We start from the raw sequence: 22,500 nt of genomic DNA, 5'->3' as shown, positions 1-22,500 counted from the left end.
TTTTGGAGCTTATTTTACCGTTTTGGGAATTCCGGTTTTTTTTAAAACACAAAGTCTTATAACGCGTTTAAATTCTCAACGGCTGTCTGTAGTGACGCGAGCTTGGGCTGCCTATGGTTCTCTCTGATAAGGACGATAAACCGTAGGCCCCGTCTCACAACCCTTCAATGTTCATAATTCTGTGAGGCGTATAAGAAACCACACACTATTCGCACTGTTGTGGTGTGTCCTCCGTGGTAATTCATGGTGTGAAGGTCGACCAGTGTGAGGGACTCCTTGTCCTGTTGTTGACTCTCTATGCATGGGCATTGTCTCTTAATTTATAAATGCATGTAATATCCTAACATAAAACAGTTTCGGGGGAAAAGAAAACAGCTCGGACACCTGTCATAAAACAAACTACTGTAGAACCCTATAATTCCGTACAACTATCCTGTAGAGCCTTCAGTTTTTCTTTTATTATAAGGCCTGTCTCCTTTAACTGCTGAACTGATTTAATGACTGGCAACTCTAGACAGAACCCCATTAGTGAATGAATGGCCTTCCATAGGCAAGTTGTGTTCAGTTCATATGTTTTCAAGTTAAAAGGACCTCGGAAGATGAAAGGGAGATGAACACGGCAAATGTTTATTAAATCCTGTTTCCGTGCCACTGATTTACAAGTACCTGAAGCTTTGTCACACGACGATTGGCAATCGTTGAAATGGCCAACCCAACAATCATCATCAGATGTGCATTGCTTCTGCATAAATCTCTTCCCTAAATATGCCACAGGGTAGGTGTGATCAAAGTCAATCACTTTTACGACAGAATGGTTGGTGAAGCCATAATTTCCAAGATGTAAATCACAGGATTGAAGCATTCCATAAGGGTTGCTTGATACACCTAACGTAGCATCTATTATCGAATAAACAAAACGAAATTTTTCTTGTTCACTAGGGACATGGGTCTGAGCAATGATGCTAAAAATGTAGTACTTTGTTAACTTCAGAGAGTCACTTAAAATGTGACCAACATATGGGATGGCAAAAACAGCATTAACAATCTTCTCTGCCATGTTTCTCCCAACCTCCTCTAATGGATCAAATAAGTCGGGTAAAAGTGATAGGTCTCTTAACTCCCATGTTTGTCCAAACACTTGTGAGGCGACAAATGGAAGTTTTTCAACTACATACAATCCACCACAGTAGCCATAAAAATCGACAGCATGCTTGCTTTCATTTAATGCAATCAACATCATTGGCTCCAAGAGTTGTAGTAATGTAGCAAAGCTTCTCACTTCTGTTTCGGATACTTTTCCATCATTATTGTCATCACAAAGTTGCATCAAGTGTGATGTGAGCTCCTCACATTGAGAACAATTGCTGAACAAGGTTTCCACCCGAGAAGAAACGAAACGCTTGTAAAATGACAAATGACCATCATATTTTATGTAGTCATGAACTTCTTCAAACAATTTATACCAGTCTCTGCTCATTTTAAGGATAACTTGCTTGCTTCTCCATTCTCCATCATAAACAGTCTTCTCAGTAACTGTTGACAAACATTTGTGGAAATGGATGGTTTTTTTGTTGCAAAGATCAGAGCACAGTGGTCCTGACACCTGACCAGACTCATAAGCTGAGCACTATAGAAATCACAAGAAATAGATATTTACATGTACATAGGTTCATGTTCTTTTATATGAGGGTTGGGATTGCAAATTCAGGACAACGATGAGGGTTTGGTGAAAGGAAAACCATGCAAACAGACAGACAGATAGATGACAAGTTGTTTCATCACACCTGACTTGCCAGCATAGCCTGAATAATACAGGTGGGGTCAGCAAATATTCAATGCATGTTTACATGTAAAGTTAAAAGTGTATGACGACCACAGACTGCCTACAAATAGCGCTGATAAACAGTATTTAAGTCTAAGAACCCATTTTAAAACTGTTAGCTTTCAATAACTGTTGATTTAGGGTTAGTCTGCAGTCTGCAACTGTGTCAGACAGCAATGGTACATGCAGGTATCCACACCAAAGACCTAGACAATCCAGCTAAGATTATAATTAAAGATACATGATTCTGGTCTATTACTGGTATGTATGAGTGGGTTTTTAGGCTAGGGGCTGAGGTTTTGTCTGAACTTAATACATTTAATCTACAAGTAATGTGTCAATCATGTGCCAGCTCTTTCTGAGGTGACTGTTTTATCGAAAACTGGGTTATATTAAAGCCAATGCCCACCTTAGAATACCCTCTGTTGCTGACGTAATATGGAAGGTATGAGAATTTAGCATTTTAAATGTTGGCAATCATGAAAGCCTTTAGGGATCTTGTGAAGATCTGTGTCAAATAGGTAGTTGTGTAAATAGCAATTTTTCCCCAGGGTGCACTGGCATATAAAATGAGAAGGCTTACAACTGTTCCCTTATATATAAATCTCAAAACTGCACGAAGAGGCTAAGAACAGTTCACTTTATATCACAGTATTATACAACACCAAAAACAAACTAGCAACCTCTTAATGTAAATTTCTTGCTCAGTATTAGAGACCACATCATGCAAAACTCAAATATCACTCAAAACAATACCTGAAATAAAGTGAACATGAATTGGTTTGGTCCAATGATGGAGTGCTCCTTCTACTTTATAGTCTTACAGTCATGAATTGTTCATGACTGTACAACTTAGACTTGGGTATTGTGAAGTTAATCACATTAATTTAATTTTGTGAATTTGCCTTGTTACATGCAACCATTTTAAAAACAAGGACATACACTGTACAGATTCATTTTCATGCAGTATAATGGAAGCCACATGGTGCGCAGGGTTTTAGTGCAGTGGTGAGAGGAATCGCCCTACACCAATGTGTCCGGAGTTTGATTCATAGACTCAATAGAGATTTAGCATCATGCTTATGGTAAATGGCAAATGTCACGATGAAGTCTGTGTTTTGCCAAAAATTAAAGAAATTTGTTTGCTTTTCTCTCATTTCTTGCCTGTTAGCTACAGATAATTTTTAAGCATGCTCTCAAATGAGAGAGGCCAGTGACAGAATTATTGGGCAGGGGTGGATCCAGGATTTTTTATAGGGGGGGGGGGGGGTGCACCCCTAAAAATGACTTAAATGACGGGTGTTTTTTTTTGCAGAATACTATTTTTAAAAAGCTCCAGGTCATCTTGGGGAAGGGGGGGGGGGATGTGCACCACCTGCATCCCTCCCCTAGATCCACCCCTGTTAGGGGTTTAGAGAATAAGAACTATTATTCATGCTCTAATGACATGAAGTGGCCTGCCATAATTGCTATTTATTGTATCACAGAAACGCTAAATCTCTATGCTATCACTTATGGGTTAAAGTTGTTAAACTTGGTTATCTACTCTGCTCTGACAGAGGGGTTTTTCTTTGGGTGCTCTATCTTTTCCCATAATCTGCCAGCAAATAGCTTTAATTTCATTAGAAGTCTCTCCAATTAGTAGAGTAGTTTTCCTCAGCTGTACAAGCTAAATAAAATGATTATTGCTATTACCAAAACAAAGAAGTGACAGAACTCCATGGTGTATCATTAAAAACCATTATAAATATTGTAAAGTAAAGAAAACAGGGTGCATGGGATCCTACAAAGTCAAAAGAGCAAAAAAGGATAAAAGACTTACCACAGAACTGATTATGGAGGACATGTTACATTTTAAATGCTTGTCCAAAATGGAAAGTAATATATAAGCCACAACTGTTAAGATTATAGTATATTTCCACCTTGTCATGATAAAATGGACATCAGTACCTAACAATTTCAGAATGGGACAAAAGGACAGTTAAAATAGGATTTATGTCATTTATTAAAATTTACTGTAGGTAATAAATTTAATCAGATGATGGTCTGGTTGTTTGAAAGCTGATTAATTTAATTAACCCAGGGATAGTGTAAACTTTTGCTTCATGTTTTCAAATTTTTGGTGAAAGTTTCTCTTGCTCATTTTTGTTTTTCAAGATTGATTTCCCCTAATGTAAATTTTTGCAGAATATCAGCATTGACCATTATTTGGGAATAGAGAAATAAACTCCTTGGTTAATTTTTTCTCAGATTAGCGTTCATCAGCTTTTGAACAACCAGACCAATATTGGCATTAACAAGCTGCATGATGCAGCATCAGTTTCACCATGTAATTTTAATGAATCTAAGAGGTGAGAAAGGCTAGCTTATGGAGCATCAGAGACATCAGTCCTAATTATCCCTCTTTTGCAGGATGAAGATCACTGGGAAATCTAAAACCAAACCACTGCCTGTATGTTTTTAGTGCTGTTAATCACAAGGGTTGGCAGAATGCTAATAATTTTGTCCCAAATGACATCTTCAACGACCCTAGCTTCAACCACTGAATAAGTGTTGGAGATTATAATTATGAATGTAAGGGAATTTCATAAATTTAGGGAACAATTGATGTTTTCACAGTTGCACTTTGTAAGCTGTGGGCGAGAACTTTTCAAGCAATGGCAAAATGAAGTGCAGGCGGTAGACAAAAGAGAGAAATGGTCCTTGCATTTATCTGGACAACTTAAGCAATTGTTTCTTATAGACACCTCAAAATTCAGGTAGCTCCAATGGAATTCGAACCCCTGACCTATGGCGGGCATGCAATATGCTCTACCGCCACCACAAGTGCTCCAAATTCCGTGTTGTGTTTTGAATTTAGAGAGCTTGCATGGTGAGTTTTAGTCGATACAAATCAGAAGGCTTAATAAAAGAAATAAGCAATAATGTTGCACTCACTTGTCTGTTGTCTCTTTCTGATTGTTCTTTGGTAATTTGGTGCCATTCTGTTCTCTATTTCGCGAGACATCCTCAACCTCTAATTGAGATCGGAGATCGGTCTTGGGTTGAGGATATCTCGCGAAATAGAGGACAGAATGGCACCAAATTGCCAAAGAATGATCAAAAAGAGACAACTGACAAGTACGTGCAACATTAGTGCTTATTTTGTTTACGAAGCCTTCTGATTTGTATCGACTAAAACTCGCCATACAAGCTCTCTAAATTCAAAACACAATACAGAGCTTGGGTCACAGTTGAGAGAAGGTGAATTTGTAGGATTCTTGCATGAGTTCCCGTAAAAGGACTTGATGAAAGAATGGGGATCGTTTCTCTATTTCGTCTTTTCTCTCTCCTTTTTGTTGCAACACTGAGAGGTGCCAACTTGCACTCCACACGAACTCCGATAGGGCAGTGATGCCTGTTATGGCCGAATAATCATAGCGCAATATTGGGAATGCTTTTAAGTAATTTGTTTACAATACCTGATCTAGACGGCCAGACTAAAAGGCAGCCAAATACCAGGCGTTTCGTGTAGCTCTGGTTTACGTTCCCAAGACATTGGACAACGACCTCACACAGTTCTTTATCCTGAATTGACCGACGACTTGACTGGACTTCCTTACTTACGCTTGCGTATGGAAAAGCTGGAATCCGAAATCCGGATTCCGGAATCAGGAATCGGAAATCTTTTAAAAATAGGGTATAGAACTTTTCTTTTTCTGTTAATTGTATCTGTAATCTTTCGTTTTTGAATAGGCGCCTCTTTTTATTTAATCCCATACCAAAAATACAGGTAATCTGGTGGGCTTTATGAATAAAAAATTATAAAAGCTCCCAAGTGGTTAAGGTGGAAGCGCCGACATCCACTCGATCAAAGGCATAGATACTCATTACACAAGGAGACAACTAATTATCATCATGTTTATTGTTTATTATCATCATGTTTATTGCGGCTTGCATGTGTTCAAAGAAGAGCAAGGAATCACAGTATTTTGCACCAGAACTTTGAATAGAAACGAAAAAAGATAGTAAAACTTTATCCCAGACTTAAAGTTATTTCGCATTTTTTTGAACTGTATTGCCGAGAAAGGTTATTTTTATTCCCTGGGGCCGGTTCCTGGAAGGAGAAATAAATTATACCAAGTATGACAGTTATTCCAGGGATAAATCTGCTATTCTAACAGAACAGAATTTATCCCGGAAATATAGGTATTCATGGAATAAGGCACATTTATCCCTGGAATAGAGTTATTACACCTTTCAGGAACCGGCCCCAGGAGTATAGTATTCCCCCTCTTAGTGTTAGTCACGTAACAATGTATGCTGTAATTTGAATGAATTAGTGAAGCTATATATGTGTAAAAGACGTGGGCGTTGGCGGCCAGTTGGAAAGAAGAAGAGTTGAAGAAGGGACGGTAAGAGGAAAGTCGGTGGTGAAAGGTTGAAGGTGAAGAAGATATTTTTCCTGTATCACTGCTAAGAGCCATTAGCAGGGGCCGCGACAAGACTTCAAAGACGAAATCTCTTTGTTAACGGCGGCACTTACAAACTGAAATGACAGAACGAGAGTAGGAGGAGGAAGGACAGAAAAAGGAGATTGAGCTGAAGGAGTACGGACGAGAAATAACATTTAAAGAACAAGAAGCCGACTGAAGCGTGGTTTTGCCACAAGGAAAAGTTAACATAGTGGAGAGGAACTGGTCTGAAAACTTTAAGTATAGTAAACTATATTTAATATAAATTAAGATAGTTATCATTTAAGCTTAAGGGAATCGTACCCGTTCAAGGATTGTATTTACTCATGAATTAATTAATTTTAGGATTAGCTGATGATTAGTTTTTTATTCAGGTTTTTTTTGTCCTGTTGTTTATACGTTAATAGAACTGTTAATTAGGTAGTTCATGGCAGTGTGTTGGGGGATCGAGGGAAGGGGTTTGGCATTTTTCTTTCTTTTCTTTTTCCTGTTTTCCCCATCGGCTATTGTCACAGTATCTCGAGATGCGCAGAACCTATGCGCAATAACAATACTAGGCACCTTCCTTAAGTTCGTTTGCCTCCCGGCGATTGTGTTTTTACGCGCCAAAATTAAAAATATGGCCGTAAATAGCCTGGAGCTAGTAAGACCTTTGAAAACTTGAAAATGGGACACAAATTTTCATTGGAAAGTTTGCAACGGGGACTATCTTTTCAGACGTCCCACTGCTCCCAGAAATTTTCCAGTGGAACGAACCAAAAAGTCGTATTCCATTTACAAACCAACCGGAATTTACGGAATTTTTTGTAAATGGTAAACAACCTCGGTTTCCGATTCTGAATTCCTGTTTTTCCAAACGCGAATTTACTGAGGGCTCACCCTCAGGAAAACTCGAATAGTTTTGCTCCTTTGCAAAATTTACAGTGCGGCAAATCATATCTCCTGGAGATACTAAGAAAGACACCACTTGCACTTGCTCGTCTAGATCAAGCCCGTAGAAGAGGAAAGAGACTTACTCCTCCCTCTCATCTCTCTACACACACCCTGAGTAGAATATTTTTTCACATAATTCACAACATAGAAGTGTAGCAAACCGTCTGATTATCATTGCTCGCTCTGCTACAAAGGCTCCATTAAGATAGGGCCAGGCCGCTTGGCTGTTGTTAGCTGACCTATTTGACAGTGGAGTACTGTACAGCTGCGCTGAAACAATAATAATTCATTCCAGAAAAACTTGCCAACTGTCTAAAATCATTACGTTAATCATCATTGAGGTCAGGCTTGTTAGTCTGCCTGAGAGCGTCGAATTTAATTACGCTCAGCAAGAAAGGCTGGAACATCTGGCGAAACTGGACCTTGATGTCGCTGCAAACATTTTCTCCCATTCGTAGCTGTGTGTAGCATTTGCTTCGGCTTTTGACCAAATCATTCTCTTTGCCCTTTCTTTCCAGGTAGTTTTGACGATATACTCATTAATTGGAAAAAGAACGCCCTTTTACCCATGTCAACTGTGAGCGCAAACAAACATCGATCTATTAGCACTACAAGTCTCCAGCGGTGCCATCTCAGAAATACCTGCCTTTCCTATCGGGTTTAACAGATAATTAATGTCTCTCTCCTGTCGATTCCTCAGGGAATACTGGAACGTGCATTACGACTGAAATAAATCTTACAACTTAACTTGGCCTTATTCCAGGCGTGGGCTCTTCAAAAAGTGGAGAACGCTTTATACTTAACCAATCTGAGACGAATCAAAACCAATCGCTAGTTTTGAGAGTTGCGAAATTTAGTAAGTCATTGGAAAAGAATTAATTCGTGGTTGGCGCTATCTACGATTCAAAGAAGTTCAGGCAGGTTAACAATTCCCCTTACAGTTTCTCAACTCTCCTTCTTCTTTCTCGCACCTGCTGCGAAAGCTATCGAATTGCGGGCCCTTGGAGTTTTTTTTGCGCGTGTGTACAAAACGCTTTCTGCGTAAACTCATTGTTACGTTTGAGCTCTTCAACAGAAAATATCAGCATCCAATACTCTTCTTCGAGGCCCGAGTTATCGCAAGTCCTGCGCTGTTTTCCAAAATAACAACGCAAGGCCTTGATGAAAATGACATCCCGGGAATGACATCACCTTGAGAGTTCTTGTATTAAGTATCCTGTTTCTCTCAGGCCTCTGACATGTCATAAGCTGCACAGCTTTTCTTACCTCGGTGAGGAAGGAGGATCACGAAAAACAGTTTTGAAGGCATGGGTAAGTACAAACATGATTTAGAGAACCACGCTAACTTGTAAAAAGGAAGAAGAAGACTGGTTTCAGTGATTAGTTGATTCGAGGCACAGATCTGATTAACACCAAGCGATCAACGATCTGGTATAAAGATTATCGACTTTTCAGTAAGCATTTCCAGAACTTAAAAATCCTCGCTTGAAAATCATTAAATATAACACAGCTAGGTAAATAATTGAAGGAGAAATGTTTCTATATTTGCTGATTCATATTTTTAATAACCGGAAGACTGTGTCATATAGAGGAAGAAGGAATTTGGATCGGCAGCATATGGAAAAACATTCGGGAAGAGATTTCATAGCTACTTAGTCACTCTAATCCTTCTGCACAAAAATATCTCTTAACTTTATTTCAATCTTAAAAGAATATAACGGTTTAGTAGCAATTGTTTCAAAGAGTGTTGAGGTAGCTTTTAAACCCATAATGTTTGGTTAGAAATGTGAGAGGTTAGAAAGTGAAAGGTACACCGCAAAAGAAAACATACTTTGAAGGGGTTTGGCTGAAAGTGGAAAAACAATACATGCTCAGGATGACATTTTACCAATAACTCAATCGTGGGGTAAAACAATTGAAAACCACCGTCGAAACAGTCAGGCGCTGTGGTTTCCTAGTTGAGGAAGACCTGAAGAGTCAGAGTTCTTTTCAAGTATCATGATCAAATTATGAAAAATGATGTTTGACCAAATTCGTTTCCATTTGAACGTTGAGCTGATTGTTCGTTGCAGAACTTTCAAACGGAGTACACCCGCTTATGCCTTAATTAAAGAAAGAACTCAAGATTCCGAGACAGCCACAAAAAACTCGCAACCCATGAGTTGACGCATGCTCTGTAGAACATTTTAAAAAGGCAATAGTCAGTCAAATGGCTGGAGACATGAACTACAAGCTACCAAATCGAGAAGCAACAGTTATAATAAAGCATACTGATGATTGCATGAGCCTCTAGGATCGGACCACCCCTGTATCGCGCAATCGCATGTTATGAGCGCTCTCTCCAAAGTGTATTCATAACAAGTGTGTAAATAATTTTCGCTCAAACAGAAAAAAAAAAGAATGCACTTTGGTGACTAACTCTTTTCACAGAGTAACCATCGTATCATGGTTGTATTCCAAAATAGCAAAAAAGGCCCTTAAGTGAGCTCTATAATCCAAACACACCTGAAAATATTTATGGCTATTGGTTTTCGATTATCGACCTAATGTTGAAAAGAGGAAATTCGCTAAGCAAGTGTTATAACCACCTGTTAATAACACATGTTTTCACTTCTAATAAAATGTGTTTTGCAAGTCTGTCATACCGAATAGAAAAAGTATATTTCTGTTTTAACCCCTTAAGCAGTAGCCGTCTCATTTTCTCATAATTTGTCAACGACGCCATAAATCACACAAAGACTTAAACAAAAATAATGGGAAACTAATGAGTTTATTGCCAAGGAAATCGGAAACGCTGTAAAACAGCGTGAAGCATCCGGCGGAGTATATTACCTACGTGATTAAAGTAATTTGTGATGCGGCACTGAACAGTCATAAAAGAAACTCTGATGGATGATTTAGAACCCTACGTTCATTCTCTGGGCGTCGCTGAATTAACCTCAAAACAGATGGATATTTGCGCCGAGTTTTCGCTTGCATCACTTAGTCTAGTTATTTCTAGTGAAATCAAATGGAATTCATTGATCTCCAGTGACAGAAAATAATTCAAATTTCATGTCAAATCGTGGCTTTATTAAAGGTTTAAAACTAGCGAAAAACTCTGCCATTATTCACTTACCGCTAGATGAAGACCTTACCGTTGAATCAAGATCTGAATCACGTGACTTTACACGTTTGCGGTAAACGAGGAAAAACGTCAAAATCTTAAGGAAAAAATGCTCGAAAATTATCTTGTTCTCTTTGAGAGGTTTCTCAGTATCTTAGCCAACAGAAAAAATATGAGACAAAATCAAAAAAGTGGCTCGTAATTTTTGGCAAGATCCATAATCGCAGTTATGAGTGGCTACTTTAGCAGTAACAAAAGGAAAGCCCTAAACTTCAGGCTTCAACTCGACTGAAGCCTGAATTTCGAAGCTTTCCTTTCGTTTCTGCTAAAGTAGCCACTCATAACTGCGATCATGGATCTCAAAACTATTAAACTTGTTTCATTCGCGCAGTTCAAATGTATGTCTTTACTACATTGTTCCCAAAACACTGCGGCAAATCACGTAATGTCAAGAGTTACTTGACACCTGAAGCTAACAGGCAAGAAATGAGCTCATATCAAACTCGTTTCTTCCACTTTTGGCATTTATTTATTTATTTTAAGATCCTGTAAGTGAGTTTCCTTTCGCCCAACGCCCTGGTGCATCATTAACTTAGCTAACCAACCCACACAGCTCGGTTTTTTAGAGCCGGCAATAGTTTGTTGTAAACAGAGAAACCCTCATGAGGCTAAACTTGCGAATGCGGTGTATGTAAGGGAAAAGTGCGCTTTTCAAAACATGAAAGCAAGTTAGAATAAGAAATTTTTTCATGCTTTTATGACGAGCAGCAGACTGTCGTTTCTATTTCGCCTTCCGTGGATGCGATGCTAAGGCAGTGTTTACACAAACGCGGTTTCATTTGAAACCGCATCGTTTTCTATGCGGCTACACCTTCTGTTTACACAACACCGATCGAGACTGTTACCCGAAACCGGGTCGATTTAAAAACGCTGCCAAAAGTGGAGCGTTTTCAAAACGATACGGTTTCATCTGTCGTGTAAACGGCGAAACCGTATCGATTTGAATACGGTTACTATTTTGGCGCGAAATTTTCATTGTTGGATTCAAAATGGTGCATTTAGCAGATATTGCAGCGCTCTCTTGTAACATCATGACTTAGATTTTATGGCGAAAACGGTTCCCTGTAAACACGTCCAAACCGTGTCAATGTGAAACCGCATTAGTATAAACGCTGCCTTAATCTTTATTATCTACTTTTAGAACGGCAATTGGTAGAATTTTTGCGGGAAATAACATGCGGCATTGCGTTCCGGACCTATCTGAGACGTTGTGGTCATCCGCCCACTATAAGTGGACATTATAACTGTACTCTCTCTCACTCACTCACTCACGCACCTGGTCGCCCGAAGGCGGGCAACCACTAGTTCATTCCAGAGCCTCTTATTAGCCATCAGTGCAGCAATCTCACTTGCTTCGAATGCCCCAGTATCCCTCTTAAGAATGTCAATATAGGTAGTTTTCGGTCTTCCTCTCCCGCGATGACCATTTGTGGGCTCCCAAAGGACTAATTTCTGGGTGCTTAGCTCTGGATGGCGATAACAGTGTCCCGCTATTTGTAGTCTACGGGAGGCGATTTTGTTGCTGACTGCTGGTAGTTCTCCGTTCAGTTGTTGGTTTGGTATATGACTGCTCCAGTGGATGTTTAAGGCTTTACGCAGCATCCTAGTGTATGTTCCATCCAACGACTTTTCTTGTGCTTTTGACAGAGCCCAACCCTCGTACCCCTAAAGTAAGATTGATTCGATGGTAGCTATGAGGAATCTAATTTTCAAATCTTTACTCATGTTGGAAACAAGTATAGAAATGACCCTTAGCATTCATCGTCAAGAACCCATGACTAGGAGCGAACAACTTCCATACTAAGCCTATATCACGGCATTTTTACAGACAGATCTATTTTTAGACTACCTTTGCCCTCGGGAAAAAAGGCCGTTCCAGTCCATTGACGCAATGACGCCAAGTCAGTTTCTTATGAATGATCATCGGGCTTCCACTGGAGTCTCATTCGTGGAAAATTCAATCTAAAAATAAATCGGTCTATGAAAACGCCGTGACTGGAATATAGGGCTGATGTTCGCTCCAAAACTGGGATCCTGACATCGTTCTAAAGCGCATTTCAGGTGACTTGCAAAATCGTTGTCACAACCAGCGGGAAACATTGGGTAAATTTATGCTAGAGGCAGATCCAGACGGATAATCCATCAAGATGAATCATCTGCCTAGTATAAATACCCGAGACGGGTTATCCGTCTGGAACGATCTTGAGCAAAGAACGATAGTTCGTCTGTGTATAAATAAAGGCAAAAAGACGGATCATCCTTCCAGACTAATTATCCACGGAAGATCGTCTGTCAAGACGAAATTAGTCCGTCGTGACGGATGATCCGTCTGTTTCTCCGTATTTATATACTGAGACAAACTATCAGACGGACCACCATTCTTTGCCCAAGATCTCCCGAGACGGAGGATCCGTCTCAAGTATAAATCCAGCCATTCCTTAAATCTCGTATTTTTATAACACAGGATCTTTACGAGGAACATCGGTTCTGTGGCTTGGACTATTATCCATCTGCTGGATTGTTAAAAGCTCTCAAGGCAAGTAATGGGTAATCTCGCTTATGATATGGATCAGAAGTTGAAACCTTTCACAGAAACCGTAAGGTTTCATTTCTCAAGAGCTTTTTAGTTCAATGTAGCTCACACTTGTCGAATACAAAGTCAGGAACTGAGAAATGTACTCGCAGTATTACATGATGTGCATCTTACAATTGTATGACGATATTTCTGGGAAGAAATTATGCAATTTTTCTATACGGTTTTAAATGGGTGTCGAAAATGACTGTTTTTGCTCTTGCCGTAAAGCCTTGGTGCGCCTTGTGACTGACTAAAAATGTTGCGTCACTTTCTTCAGTCAATTCACGTTAAAGTTAACTCAACTGCGATGTCGGCGCTTGCTCATGCTTTTTCTACCCTTAAGTGCGTACATCTTCATTGGTTCTTTCGATCGTCTGCGCCCGTTTTTATGTTTGTCACTGTCTGTCTCTTCTGGTTCTATTTGGGCCAGGCCCTTTGGGCTCTGGGAACGAGAATAGCTGTGTTTTAACCATGGTGATTTCTTTCAGAAATGAAGGGTGTTTTTCATAATGTGGGAAACAAGAAAACCGAGCGATTTCCAGTTTATAAAACAGTGCAAGGTTTCGACATTTTCTTGAGGTTCAGTGCATCACAGTGCATAGGGGAACTTGCAGAGGTAACCAGCAGGGATACCAAAGATTTTTTGCGAATTAAGCTCCTCGAAGTTGGTCCTATTCGTTTTTCATTCAATACCCTTCGTGGCAGAGGACAGTTAGATTTTGCTATGCCAAACAAAGGCAGCTTCTGTGACGGAAAGAGGCACGTTTTGGCATTGAGTATACTTCGTGGTGTTCTTTTCTACTACGTGGATCGGTCGCCCCTCGCGAGATTCTACGTGTCACGTTTAGCAGTGCCATTTTCGAGTGCAGACAAGATTGTATTAGGAAGAGGACTCAAGGGATGCGTGTCTCGCTGGACTGTGAACAATCGATTTAACAAGACGAAAGAACATCGCATTGCTTCCTCTGGCGAATGTGTTGTCAAAAGTGAGTAGACATTTTGTATTTGTTCCTGCTCGCATAAAGAAATTTGACACTTCTTTCATATATAAAATACATTACCATTATCATCATCATCATCATCATAATTAATATATAGATTTAGCCACGCCTAAAAGAAGAGCTCTCGTACTGTTATCTATTTTTACAACAAGTTAACCTGGCTTGAGCCTGCCGCGCCGATTCAATCTTAAACCAGTACCTGGTCAGTGGTCAACTAAAAAGAGATAGCTGACCTCGATGAGCTTTAAATTTTTTGACAGGTGTCAATTAACCATAACACGAATGTCTAATATCAATCAATCAATATTTATTTATTTATTTATTGAACTTTGCCAGTCAAGCTGACAGAGCGCCACAACAGCTTGCGGCAATTACTGTGGCCCCTTTGACAATGTAAACTAATAAGAAAATGCACATACAATAGTTAAATATATACTAAATTATAAACTAGAAACAGCGAGTGATAGGCGCGGCAAGGCCTCGGGCTATGTTGCACGGGGGGCAGATGGAACGCTCTGTCCGTGGATTTTGCGGGTCAAAAAACGAGAGAGCCTGGTTATAATAAAGTTTAAAGTGCTACTATGATCAAAAAATCATTTTCTTTTTTTCTTCAGAGCTTGAAAGCGTGTTCGCTTAACACCTGACTGGTAAAATTTTGAGCTTTGATTTTTATCCAAAGGCTGTTTATTTTGAGTGTAAGGTTTGGATTTCACGGTCCGCCATTACTCTCGTTCAAAACTGACCGATTGGACCTCAGAGGTTTGGATCTAGCGAAAAATGACGTCATTTACTCACTAGCTTAAAATTTCAGCGTGTAAACTCAACTTACTATATATGCAAAACACGAGTTTAAAAGTCGGAAAGCCCGAAACTCCCGTGCTGCATATTTTTCTAATTCAGCCGCGTGCACACGTATTGCAATCTTACACCAGTGAGTCTTTGACGTCATTTTCTCCTCGACCCAGCTCTCTCAAGATTTTAAAGTTACTAATGGCGGACCAATAAATAACAAAATTCCAGTTAAAATAAACAGGTGTCTTTTTAAAATCAGAACTTAAAACTTGCCATGGGTCACTTAGTGTTAAGTTAACATAGTTTTGAAATCCAAAGAAAAAGAAGAATTGTTTTTTGGTCGCAGTACCATTTTTAAGTTTGCACTTGAAAGCACTGAGATCAACTGTGTTGAGCCTAAGGTCCTGTGGTAGGGTATTCCAAATTCTTGTAATTCTGCCAAGGTACGATCTTCAAAGATGTTCCCGCCAAAAAACCCGGGTTGCACCACAGAGTTTCACAATGGCATACATGGAGGGGTGGACATAGGCGCCGTCGTACATTTTCTCGCACAGATGGGTTACCACATTTCTTTACCCATGGTGCTCCGCGCGTGCGCTCCACTATTATTATTATTAAATAGCATGGACTTGTAAGGTATATAACCGTTGATTAGGTCATTGATTCTATGTTCAGCATTAGAAAGTACAAATGCGTTTTCAACCTATTGCGCTCAAATTAGGCGGTATCATTTTTGATTCTTCGTACTGATCAGCATGACATCTAGCTGTTGTTTTACCTGACTCTTGGTCCGTTGTATCATGTCCAGTATTTCTGTTTATTCCCTGATTTATACTCAATGCGTCCATAAATGCTCTCCGCGTCTTATTCTTAATCGACTGACCAATTTCTAAATTGACCGTAGAGTGAGGGAGTGTCGATTGGAGTCGGAACATCGACCAAAAAAACGGTTTTGAAACTTCCCTCAGAAAAAAGTGTTTTCCAATGGTTAGGGCAAAGAAAATGATTTTGCTCTCATTATTTTCTGTCTTACTCTAGTGACCCCTAGTTCTACTCTATTTCGCCGTTTGTCCATAGCCAGCTGGTTGCTTTCGGACAATTCATATTTTAACCATGTTCCGTGTCGTTTAAGTTTAAAGTGGACTGTCTGTGAAATGTCTTCAGTAGTAGCCGGCAAAGCGCACTTCCACTCGATAAACAAATTTACACAACATTTCCAAGCCCAGTTCGTCAAGACGATCTGGACTTGGTCGCCCGAAAGTCGAGCATTTTTAGAGCCGAAATAAGAGCAAATAAATTAAGCAAATAAAAAAAACCAGCGTCTGAGGATATTAAGAACAGGTCAGTATTTTGATCAAACTGCGATGCCCTTTTTTCTACGTAACCCGACCAAGAATTTTGGTTGATGTTCGGATCAGGATCGGCTTTTATTACCCCCAGGCTGACACCGAACGTTTTAAGAGATAAAAATGACGAGGATCTTTTACCTAAGCAAAAAACAACAGTTTGGCGTCTGAAACATGTCATTCTTGAATGCCCTTCGAAACTCACTGGTACGTAAAAAGTAGCCTAGCATTTCTTTATTTTTCATTTAACTGATATGTTTTTTCGTGTTCATCAGAAACCACCGTTCGACCCACCACCACCGCTTTAACTACTTCACAGCCAGAAATTACCTCGATCGTCATGGCGAGGAAAATAGCGGTTTCAAAGGAAGACTCAGGAAAACCAAATTGCGAACCACTGCCACTGGAAGATTGTAAAAGCCTTGGCTACAGTTTTAGCAAATTTCCGAATTTACTCAAACACAAGACATCTTCCAAGGCATCAAACGAGCTGTCTGTGCTTCTTTCAAAGCTAAAGCCCGAGTGTTCTTCCCATGTCATTCCATTTTTGTGCCATTTGTACTTTCCTCCTTGTCCTCTGCCCAAGGCCCCGGCTCCACCGTGTCGGTCCCTTTGTAAGAGTGTAATGGATGACTGTTCTCTGAGTAGTTTGAAGGACACGTGGTCCAGTTATGTGACCTGTGAATATTTCCCGCGAGCCAGTGACAAGGTAAAGTGTTTCCTAGGATCTACGAAAGCCACAGCGAGGAGAACCACTTTGAAAAAGGGACCAACTGTAAAGAACAAGAACCTCACAGATACAAACTCTCTCATAGCGCTGAAGGGATTCCAAACAAAAATTGTTCGATCCCCCAAACCACTGCTTCCGACAACAACATCGTTTAACGCAGTACAAACCGAGCACCAAACGAACTCTCTAACAGAACCACAAGGCTACTCAAAGAAACCCACGTCGTTGACGGAAACCGTACTCCGCTCCACAGCTCCATCTAAAACGAGAATGAATGAGCAAGTAACCAATGCAACAACACATACCCCGACTAAGAAACCAGTGTTGCATACAACAAATTCAACTAAGACAAGAATGTATCAGCAACTAACTAAACCAGAGCGTCATTCAAACGTTCCAGATAAAACAGGAATGAACGAGGCACTTTCAAATGAAACAAATTCCCTAAATATGGAAAAAGACTACTCAACAAAACAAGCCCTATTTACAAAACCATTGCTGCCAACAAGACACTCAATCAACACAAAAATGAACAAACAATCAAGAAATGCAACAGTTTTGCTGAAACAAACGAAAGCCGACAAAGCTGAACATGATCCATCTTCAAAACCAATGGACTTTCCAAAAGCTCTGACAAAAGGGACAAGAATGAGCGAAAAACCACAAAATCAAACATTGAATGGAAACGCAACCATGACGAGCTTTCATCCCTCAAATGTGACCACTTACCCAATGTCATCTTCTGAAACAGGTTTATGTAGTGTTTTAAGGTTTGGATACGTTACATGGACACTTAAATGCAGGGCAAAAATTCTCTCAGTAAACCTGAGAACCTTGACTTAATAATTCGGCTCTGATTCTCCTTTTGTGGGGTGAATTGACGCCAAGCGCTACTCGGCCAGTGAACTTTGAAACTCGGCCAGAGTAGAGGCTATCTGTGACATTGTGTTTTTCGAAATGCGCGATGACGTAACATGCTTCTCTCCTTGCCATGAGGACAAGGTTGCTGGTAAAGTTAGCCTGGGGGGTGAAAAAAATTTGACTGTTAATGGTTAAACCCGTCTGAATTAAAGTTGGCATCATGTTTACGGCAATAACGTCGGGGCAGAAATTAGCGTTTTTGCCAAAAATCATAGACACTTGTTTGATTTTTGCAAATTTTTTTGCCTGTTAGGAACGCAATGCGAAATCTCTCCAATCCTCGAGATTCAACACATTAAACAGAAAAAAAAGACTCGTTTTCCACCCACTTCTTGTATCATGTAGTGTGGTTTCTTTACCTTGTAAAACAGTTGCATATAAACAGGACATGCCGTGCAAATTATCCATGTTAAAAGGAAAACTGTCCTACCTAGCACATTTAATTTTTGTGAGACAGAAAACTCAAATTTTTTTGTGCTGCAACATAAAGTACTAGATTGTCTGGTTTATAGCGCCAAGATATAGCTTTATTGAATCTGTTTTTGTTATGATAGGTAGCTGCGGAGGTGTGTTAGGGTCTCCCGAAGGACACCTTACATCACCTGGTTATCCCGAAGAATATCCTTCAAACACAAGATGTCGATGGGTGATTTCATTATCTAACGACTATAACCTGATAAGAATTACAATACAGAGAATGTACCTGGAGGAAGATCGAAACTGCGTGTAAGTAGTCTTGGGGCAGTTGGCTTAACCGCGAGAATGCAAGTAACCGCCGACCAGTTGGTTCAATATTGAGAGGGTACTGGATTAATAATTCGAATAAAATAACTGATAAGTGTCTTTAAATAACTGAGGAAAAAGTAATGCCTGTGTAAATGACACTTGCAAATGGCATTACTTTCAAGTTTTGTTATTTTAGGATTTCCTCTGGTGCCTCAAGTGTAATGCAGACTTCTTCGGAAACAAGTTCTTTCCTGTTGAATCTAAAAATAATGAAACTGAAATCGAAATTTCCCAGGGGGCAGATTGATCTCATTGGTCATTCGAAGGGACATATTGCACTCCTGTGCAAAACCCGATGAGAACAAACATACAGACTGCATGTAAAGAAATTCAAGATTACTGAAGATTTTCTTAATAAGTGTAATCTCAATTTATGAGTATTTCTTGATATTGATCAACAAATTTTAAACGGAATGTAGCCAGTGAGTTATGTCATTTTGAATGAAGACAATTAAAAACGAGAAGAAAATAGAGAAGAACTCTCTTCCTTTCAATGCTTTCGTTCTTCACAATCTATTAAAAATCTCAGTCGCCATTTTCCTTTACTTTTATTTGCAGAGCTTCAATCTTCCAAAACCAAGAGAAAATAAGGGGACTTTATTTTCTTTTGCCAAAACGTAAACACACCTTTTAGGGCGATTTCTGTCCTTACCTTAAGTTTCTAATATTTTACGAACCGTAAAGAAAGCTGTCTTACTAAAGAAATCACTTTTACTATCAATTTGTAAACTGAGCAACCAAATGAAGAGACTTTTCAGTCATTTTATAAAAGACATATATCAGGCTGACCCGCGGAAAGAAGCACAATGATCCGCTCACTGTAGATCGAATGCAAAAATGGTCGCCAATAAATTATTCTTTTGTCTTTGTGAAAATTAGTCTGACTAGACTCGTTTTTCAGCCAAAATACTTTCAAATTTTACACGTGTAAAAGCACACGCATAAGTATAAAAGCGCTTATTACACCGTGAAAAGCATAAGCACAATCGCAAGCACAAGCACAAACGTCAATTGTTTTCCTTTTCCTTGTGTTTGCGCTTATGCTTGCGTTCGCTTGCGTCGTGTGAAAACGAAACACAGCTTATAAGCAAAAGGAAATTTGCTACGTCTGGCCAATTAAACCACTCGTTCCAGATTCCCCGCAACTGACCGTTTGAACAAAATGGCGGATGCCGTGGTTGATTTTGATGCTTATGTCGACGTTTGTTTACATTAGCATAAGCTACTTTACGCTTGTGCTTGCGTCGGTAGTGAAATCAAGCTTAAGAGGTCATGGCTTCGAACCCCGTTTAATTTAAGCATGCCCACATACATCGTACAAACTTTGGCCATTTTTACTTTGCTGCTGCTACACACGGTTTCCTTCTTCCGAACGAAAACGAAAATATCTTCAATTTGTCTTTTTCAGGTACGACTACATTGCCATCTACGACATACTGGACAACCAAGTTGGCGAGAGATACTGCGGTTCAATGACGTCACCTATCCACAAATATGTCAAAGGCAATGTGGCAGTGGTGGTTTTCCGCTCTGATTCCACAAACAGCAAAAAGGGATTTAGTCTTTCGTACGAAGCCAGCAAAAGTATTTCTTCACTCGATATAGATACTTGAAATATCGGTTCGGTGCGCGAACCAAACGTCATTTAATCCTTTTTAGAGTGGATCCCATGCAGTTTCGTTGAAGAGCGCATTGTATCATTTTGATCCGCGCGCGTAATATATATTTTCAGTTGATGTATCCTACCGTTTTGCTGTAGGAGGTTTCATAATTTTCAACGCCTTCGTACCAAGGCATATATTTTTGACATCATACTGTTGCGAAAAAGGAAAGCCTTTCACTTCCTTGTTCGATTGACAGACAGTCACTTGTTTAGGACCAATGAGAAGATGTTAAAGAAATCTTTCCCTTAACGTAACGGTACAGCATTTTTATAACTGCAACATTAAGAACGCAGTTGCAAACTCTACTGTCTAGTGTTACATCAAATCGGGACAACCCAACACAATATTTCAATATACACTATATACCCAGTCCAGATAACCTACACAGTTTTGATAACTGACCAGGCAGTCGGTCTTAACGCCGCGACGAAAGGGTTAAGACATTCACCCATTTTCAGAAATGTTGGACCAATTCCCCATTTAATCTCTCCATCTAACCCCCCCCCCCCCTCCCCCTCCTTACGAGGTTGTTTTTTGATTCTAAACACTTTTCACCTTACCAACATTGAATGGGGGAGGGGGAAAGTGTTAGTGGAAAAGACTACTTTTGTCGCTCATCAGTTCTGGGTCCACCTACTTCTGAGTAAGGAGCCTTTAAACGGACATACTCGGATAGCTTTTGAATTGTTACCCTTTCCTGAAGTTGAGTGTTACGATAAAAAGGTATCCAGACACTTTTACTGCCTAAGAGGTTTTTCTTAGTTTTGATTGGTCAAAACTCTCAAAGCCGGTATTCTTGGTTGTTAGAATTTTGGTTTCAAGTAATAACTGATCCGGGAGGTTAGCACTAGGAAGACCAAATACCTCCTTGAAAAGGTATATATATTTATTAAAATTTAAACTACGGATATCAGATTTCCAGCATTTTCAGTGACGGCGCGCCGGACACAGGATATCAGTTCCTATACCTGCTGTACCTAATATGGTCAAGGAACGGGTCAGCAATAAAGCGAGCTGAAAACAATTTTTTGCAGTTCCGAGACAAAATGGCCTCATGTTGCCATTCTGTGCCAAATAAAATCAACATGGCAGAGTTGTTGATCCTGGAGTTTTTAATAAAACCATTATTCTACTCGGGCTTGCTGGATATTTAACAATTATTCCATGAGCGCGCATAAGAGATGGTGAATAGTCAACGAGGCGCGTAGCGCCGAGTTGGCTATAACCTGTCTCGCATCCAACAAGCGCGAATGGAATAGTTGTTTTATTAAATTCCTTAAGCTTCAAAAGTTTGGAAATTCCCAAATACGAGAGAAAAAACCGAGAAAATCCGAGCGAAATTAAAAAAACTTGATGAAGATGCGATGTTGTGATGATGAGCTGATAACCGAGATTGAGTAAACCAAGGTTGAGAATTTAATAAATAGAGGATATTACATGGCCGCGCGGAGATATGAAATTTCTCTTCAAGTGTTGCAAAGTATTTCACGAGTGAGCACAACTAGTGAAATATTTTTCAACACGAGAAGAGAAATTTTGTATCTCTAAGCGGCCATGTATATAAACACCAATGAAATACTAAATTATTTCACGATAGGGGCCATTTTTATATGTAACCATCTTTTCACGTGCGATGATAACGTGTTATCATCACGTAAGAAGATATCATGTTTTCGCGCGAAAGCTCACTTAATATTTCATTAGTGTTCATATAATAAAAAAAATATCCAGTGCGCCCTCGTAGAATAATTGTTAAATATGCAGCAAACAAGTTCATAAGCCGCCTAAGAAAGGTTGGAAAAAACTTTCATGTTGAACCTTTTTGCCAAAATAGTTGTATTCACAGATAACTGCTCGGATATATGTTTGACACGAGCTGTTTTAGAGACGGATCAGAATGGACACACCCGGCCATGAAGCATTATAACGAGCATGCACGGTCGTCACACAGCTAATTTGTATTAAGCTTAGTAAAACTAGTCACTCATAGGTACGAAGGAGATGGGTCAATTTGGTAAATACTCATGAAGAAAAAGGCAAGAAAAGACAATAAAATGAAGCAGGTTTATATAAAGTTTTAATTACCTGTATGGTATATTAATATAAAAACTATTAGTCAATAAATATTATATTTACAATATAGAATGTGCTTGTATCGGTGGTAAGTCGGGTGTTTTTAGCGTAACCTCTCGCATCCTTATCAGTTCCTTGTCCAATACGTGTTGTCGACGCTCTTGCTGCAGCCAGTAAAACATCTCAGTTCGGTCCAGACTCATCTTTTCTAAGTAGGGACGCCCCTAACAAAATAAC

At 39.6% G+C, this 22,500-nt stretch overlaps 3 protein-coding genes across 4 annotated transcripts in view; 1 reads left to right on the top strand and 2 right to left on the bottom strand.

Moving 5' to 3' along the window:
• The window catches only part of LOC138037893 (divergent protein kinase domain 1A-like), a 7,262-nt gene extending 1,842 nt beyond the window's left edge, over positions 1 to 5,420 (bottom strand). The window contains exons 1-3 of one of the 2 annotated variants that reach the window (XM_068883746.1): positions 5,284 to 5,420; positions 3,645 to 3,772; positions 1 to 1,627 (exon numbers count right to left, since the gene is read on the bottom strand). The exon at positions 1 to 1,627 is cut by the window's left edge and continues 1,839 nt beyond it. In XM_068883746.1, coding sequence (XP_068739847.1) covers positions 413 to 1,627; positions 3,645 to 3,752 — 1,323 coding nt within the window. In that variant the 5' untranslated portion in view covers positions 3,753 to 3,772; positions 5,284 to 5,420 and the 3' untranslated portion in view covers positions 1 to 412. Of the gene's footprint in view, positions 1,628 to 3,644; positions 3,773 to 5,283 lie in introns of those variants that run through there. The other variant, XM_068883747.1, reaches the window with a different exon arrangement.
• A 2,969-nt stretch (positions 5,421 to 8,389) lies between these two features.
• LOC138039221 (uncharacterized) lies at positions 8,390 to 20,261 on the top strand. Its single transcript, XM_068885426.1, has 6 exons — positions 8,390 to 8,520; positions 12,840 to 12,911; positions 13,439 to 13,936; positions 16,365 to 17,570; positions 18,295 to 18,466; positions 19,935 to 20,261. Exons 1-6 carry the CDS (start codon positions 8,517 to 8,519, stop codon positions 20,137 to 20,139), a joined length of 2,157 nt encoding a protein of 718 aa, XP_068741527.1. The 5' UTR covers positions 8,390 to 8,516; the 3' UTR covers positions 20,140 to 20,261.
• A 1,969-nt stretch (positions 20,262 to 22,230) lies between these two features.
• LOC138039220 (coiled-coil domain-containing protein 87-like) overlaps positions 22,231 to 22,500 on the bottom strand; it is a 48,695-nt gene continuing 48,425 nt past the window's right edge. Inside the window, exon 34 of the mRNA XM_068885425.1 lies at positions 22,231 to 22,487. Coding sequence (XP_068741526.1) covers positions 22,323 to 22,487 — 165 coding nt within the window. The 3' untranslated portion in view covers positions 22,231 to 22,322. The remainder of the gene's footprint in view (positions 22,488 to 22,500) is intronic.

Source organism: Montipora capricornis, chromosome 2 (assembly GCF_036669925.1).
Source record: "Montipora capricornis isolate CH-2021 chromosome 2, ASM3666992v2, whole genome shotgun sequence".
Taxonomy (NCBI): domain Eukaryota; kingdom Metazoa; phylum Cnidaria; class Anthozoa; order Scleractinia; family Acroporidae; genus Montipora; species Montipora capricornis.
The sequence above is the reverse complement of the archived record's forward strand: the minus strand, read 5'-3'. Positions and strand labels throughout refer to the sequence as shown.

What these genes read in the sequence shown, in the direction of transcription:
- LOC138039221 (XM_068885426.1), top strand. An exon ending in AATGTCATCTTCTGAAACAG is followed by an intron (nt 17,571 to 18,294) that starts GTTTATGTAGTG and finishes TTGTTATGATAG; the next exon opens with GTAGCTGCGGAGGTGTGTTA. An exon ending in GAGGAAGATCGAAACTGCGT is followed by an intron (nt 18,467 to 19,934) that starts GTAAGTAGTCTT and finishes TGTCTTTTTCAG; the next exon opens with GTACGACTACATTGCCATCT.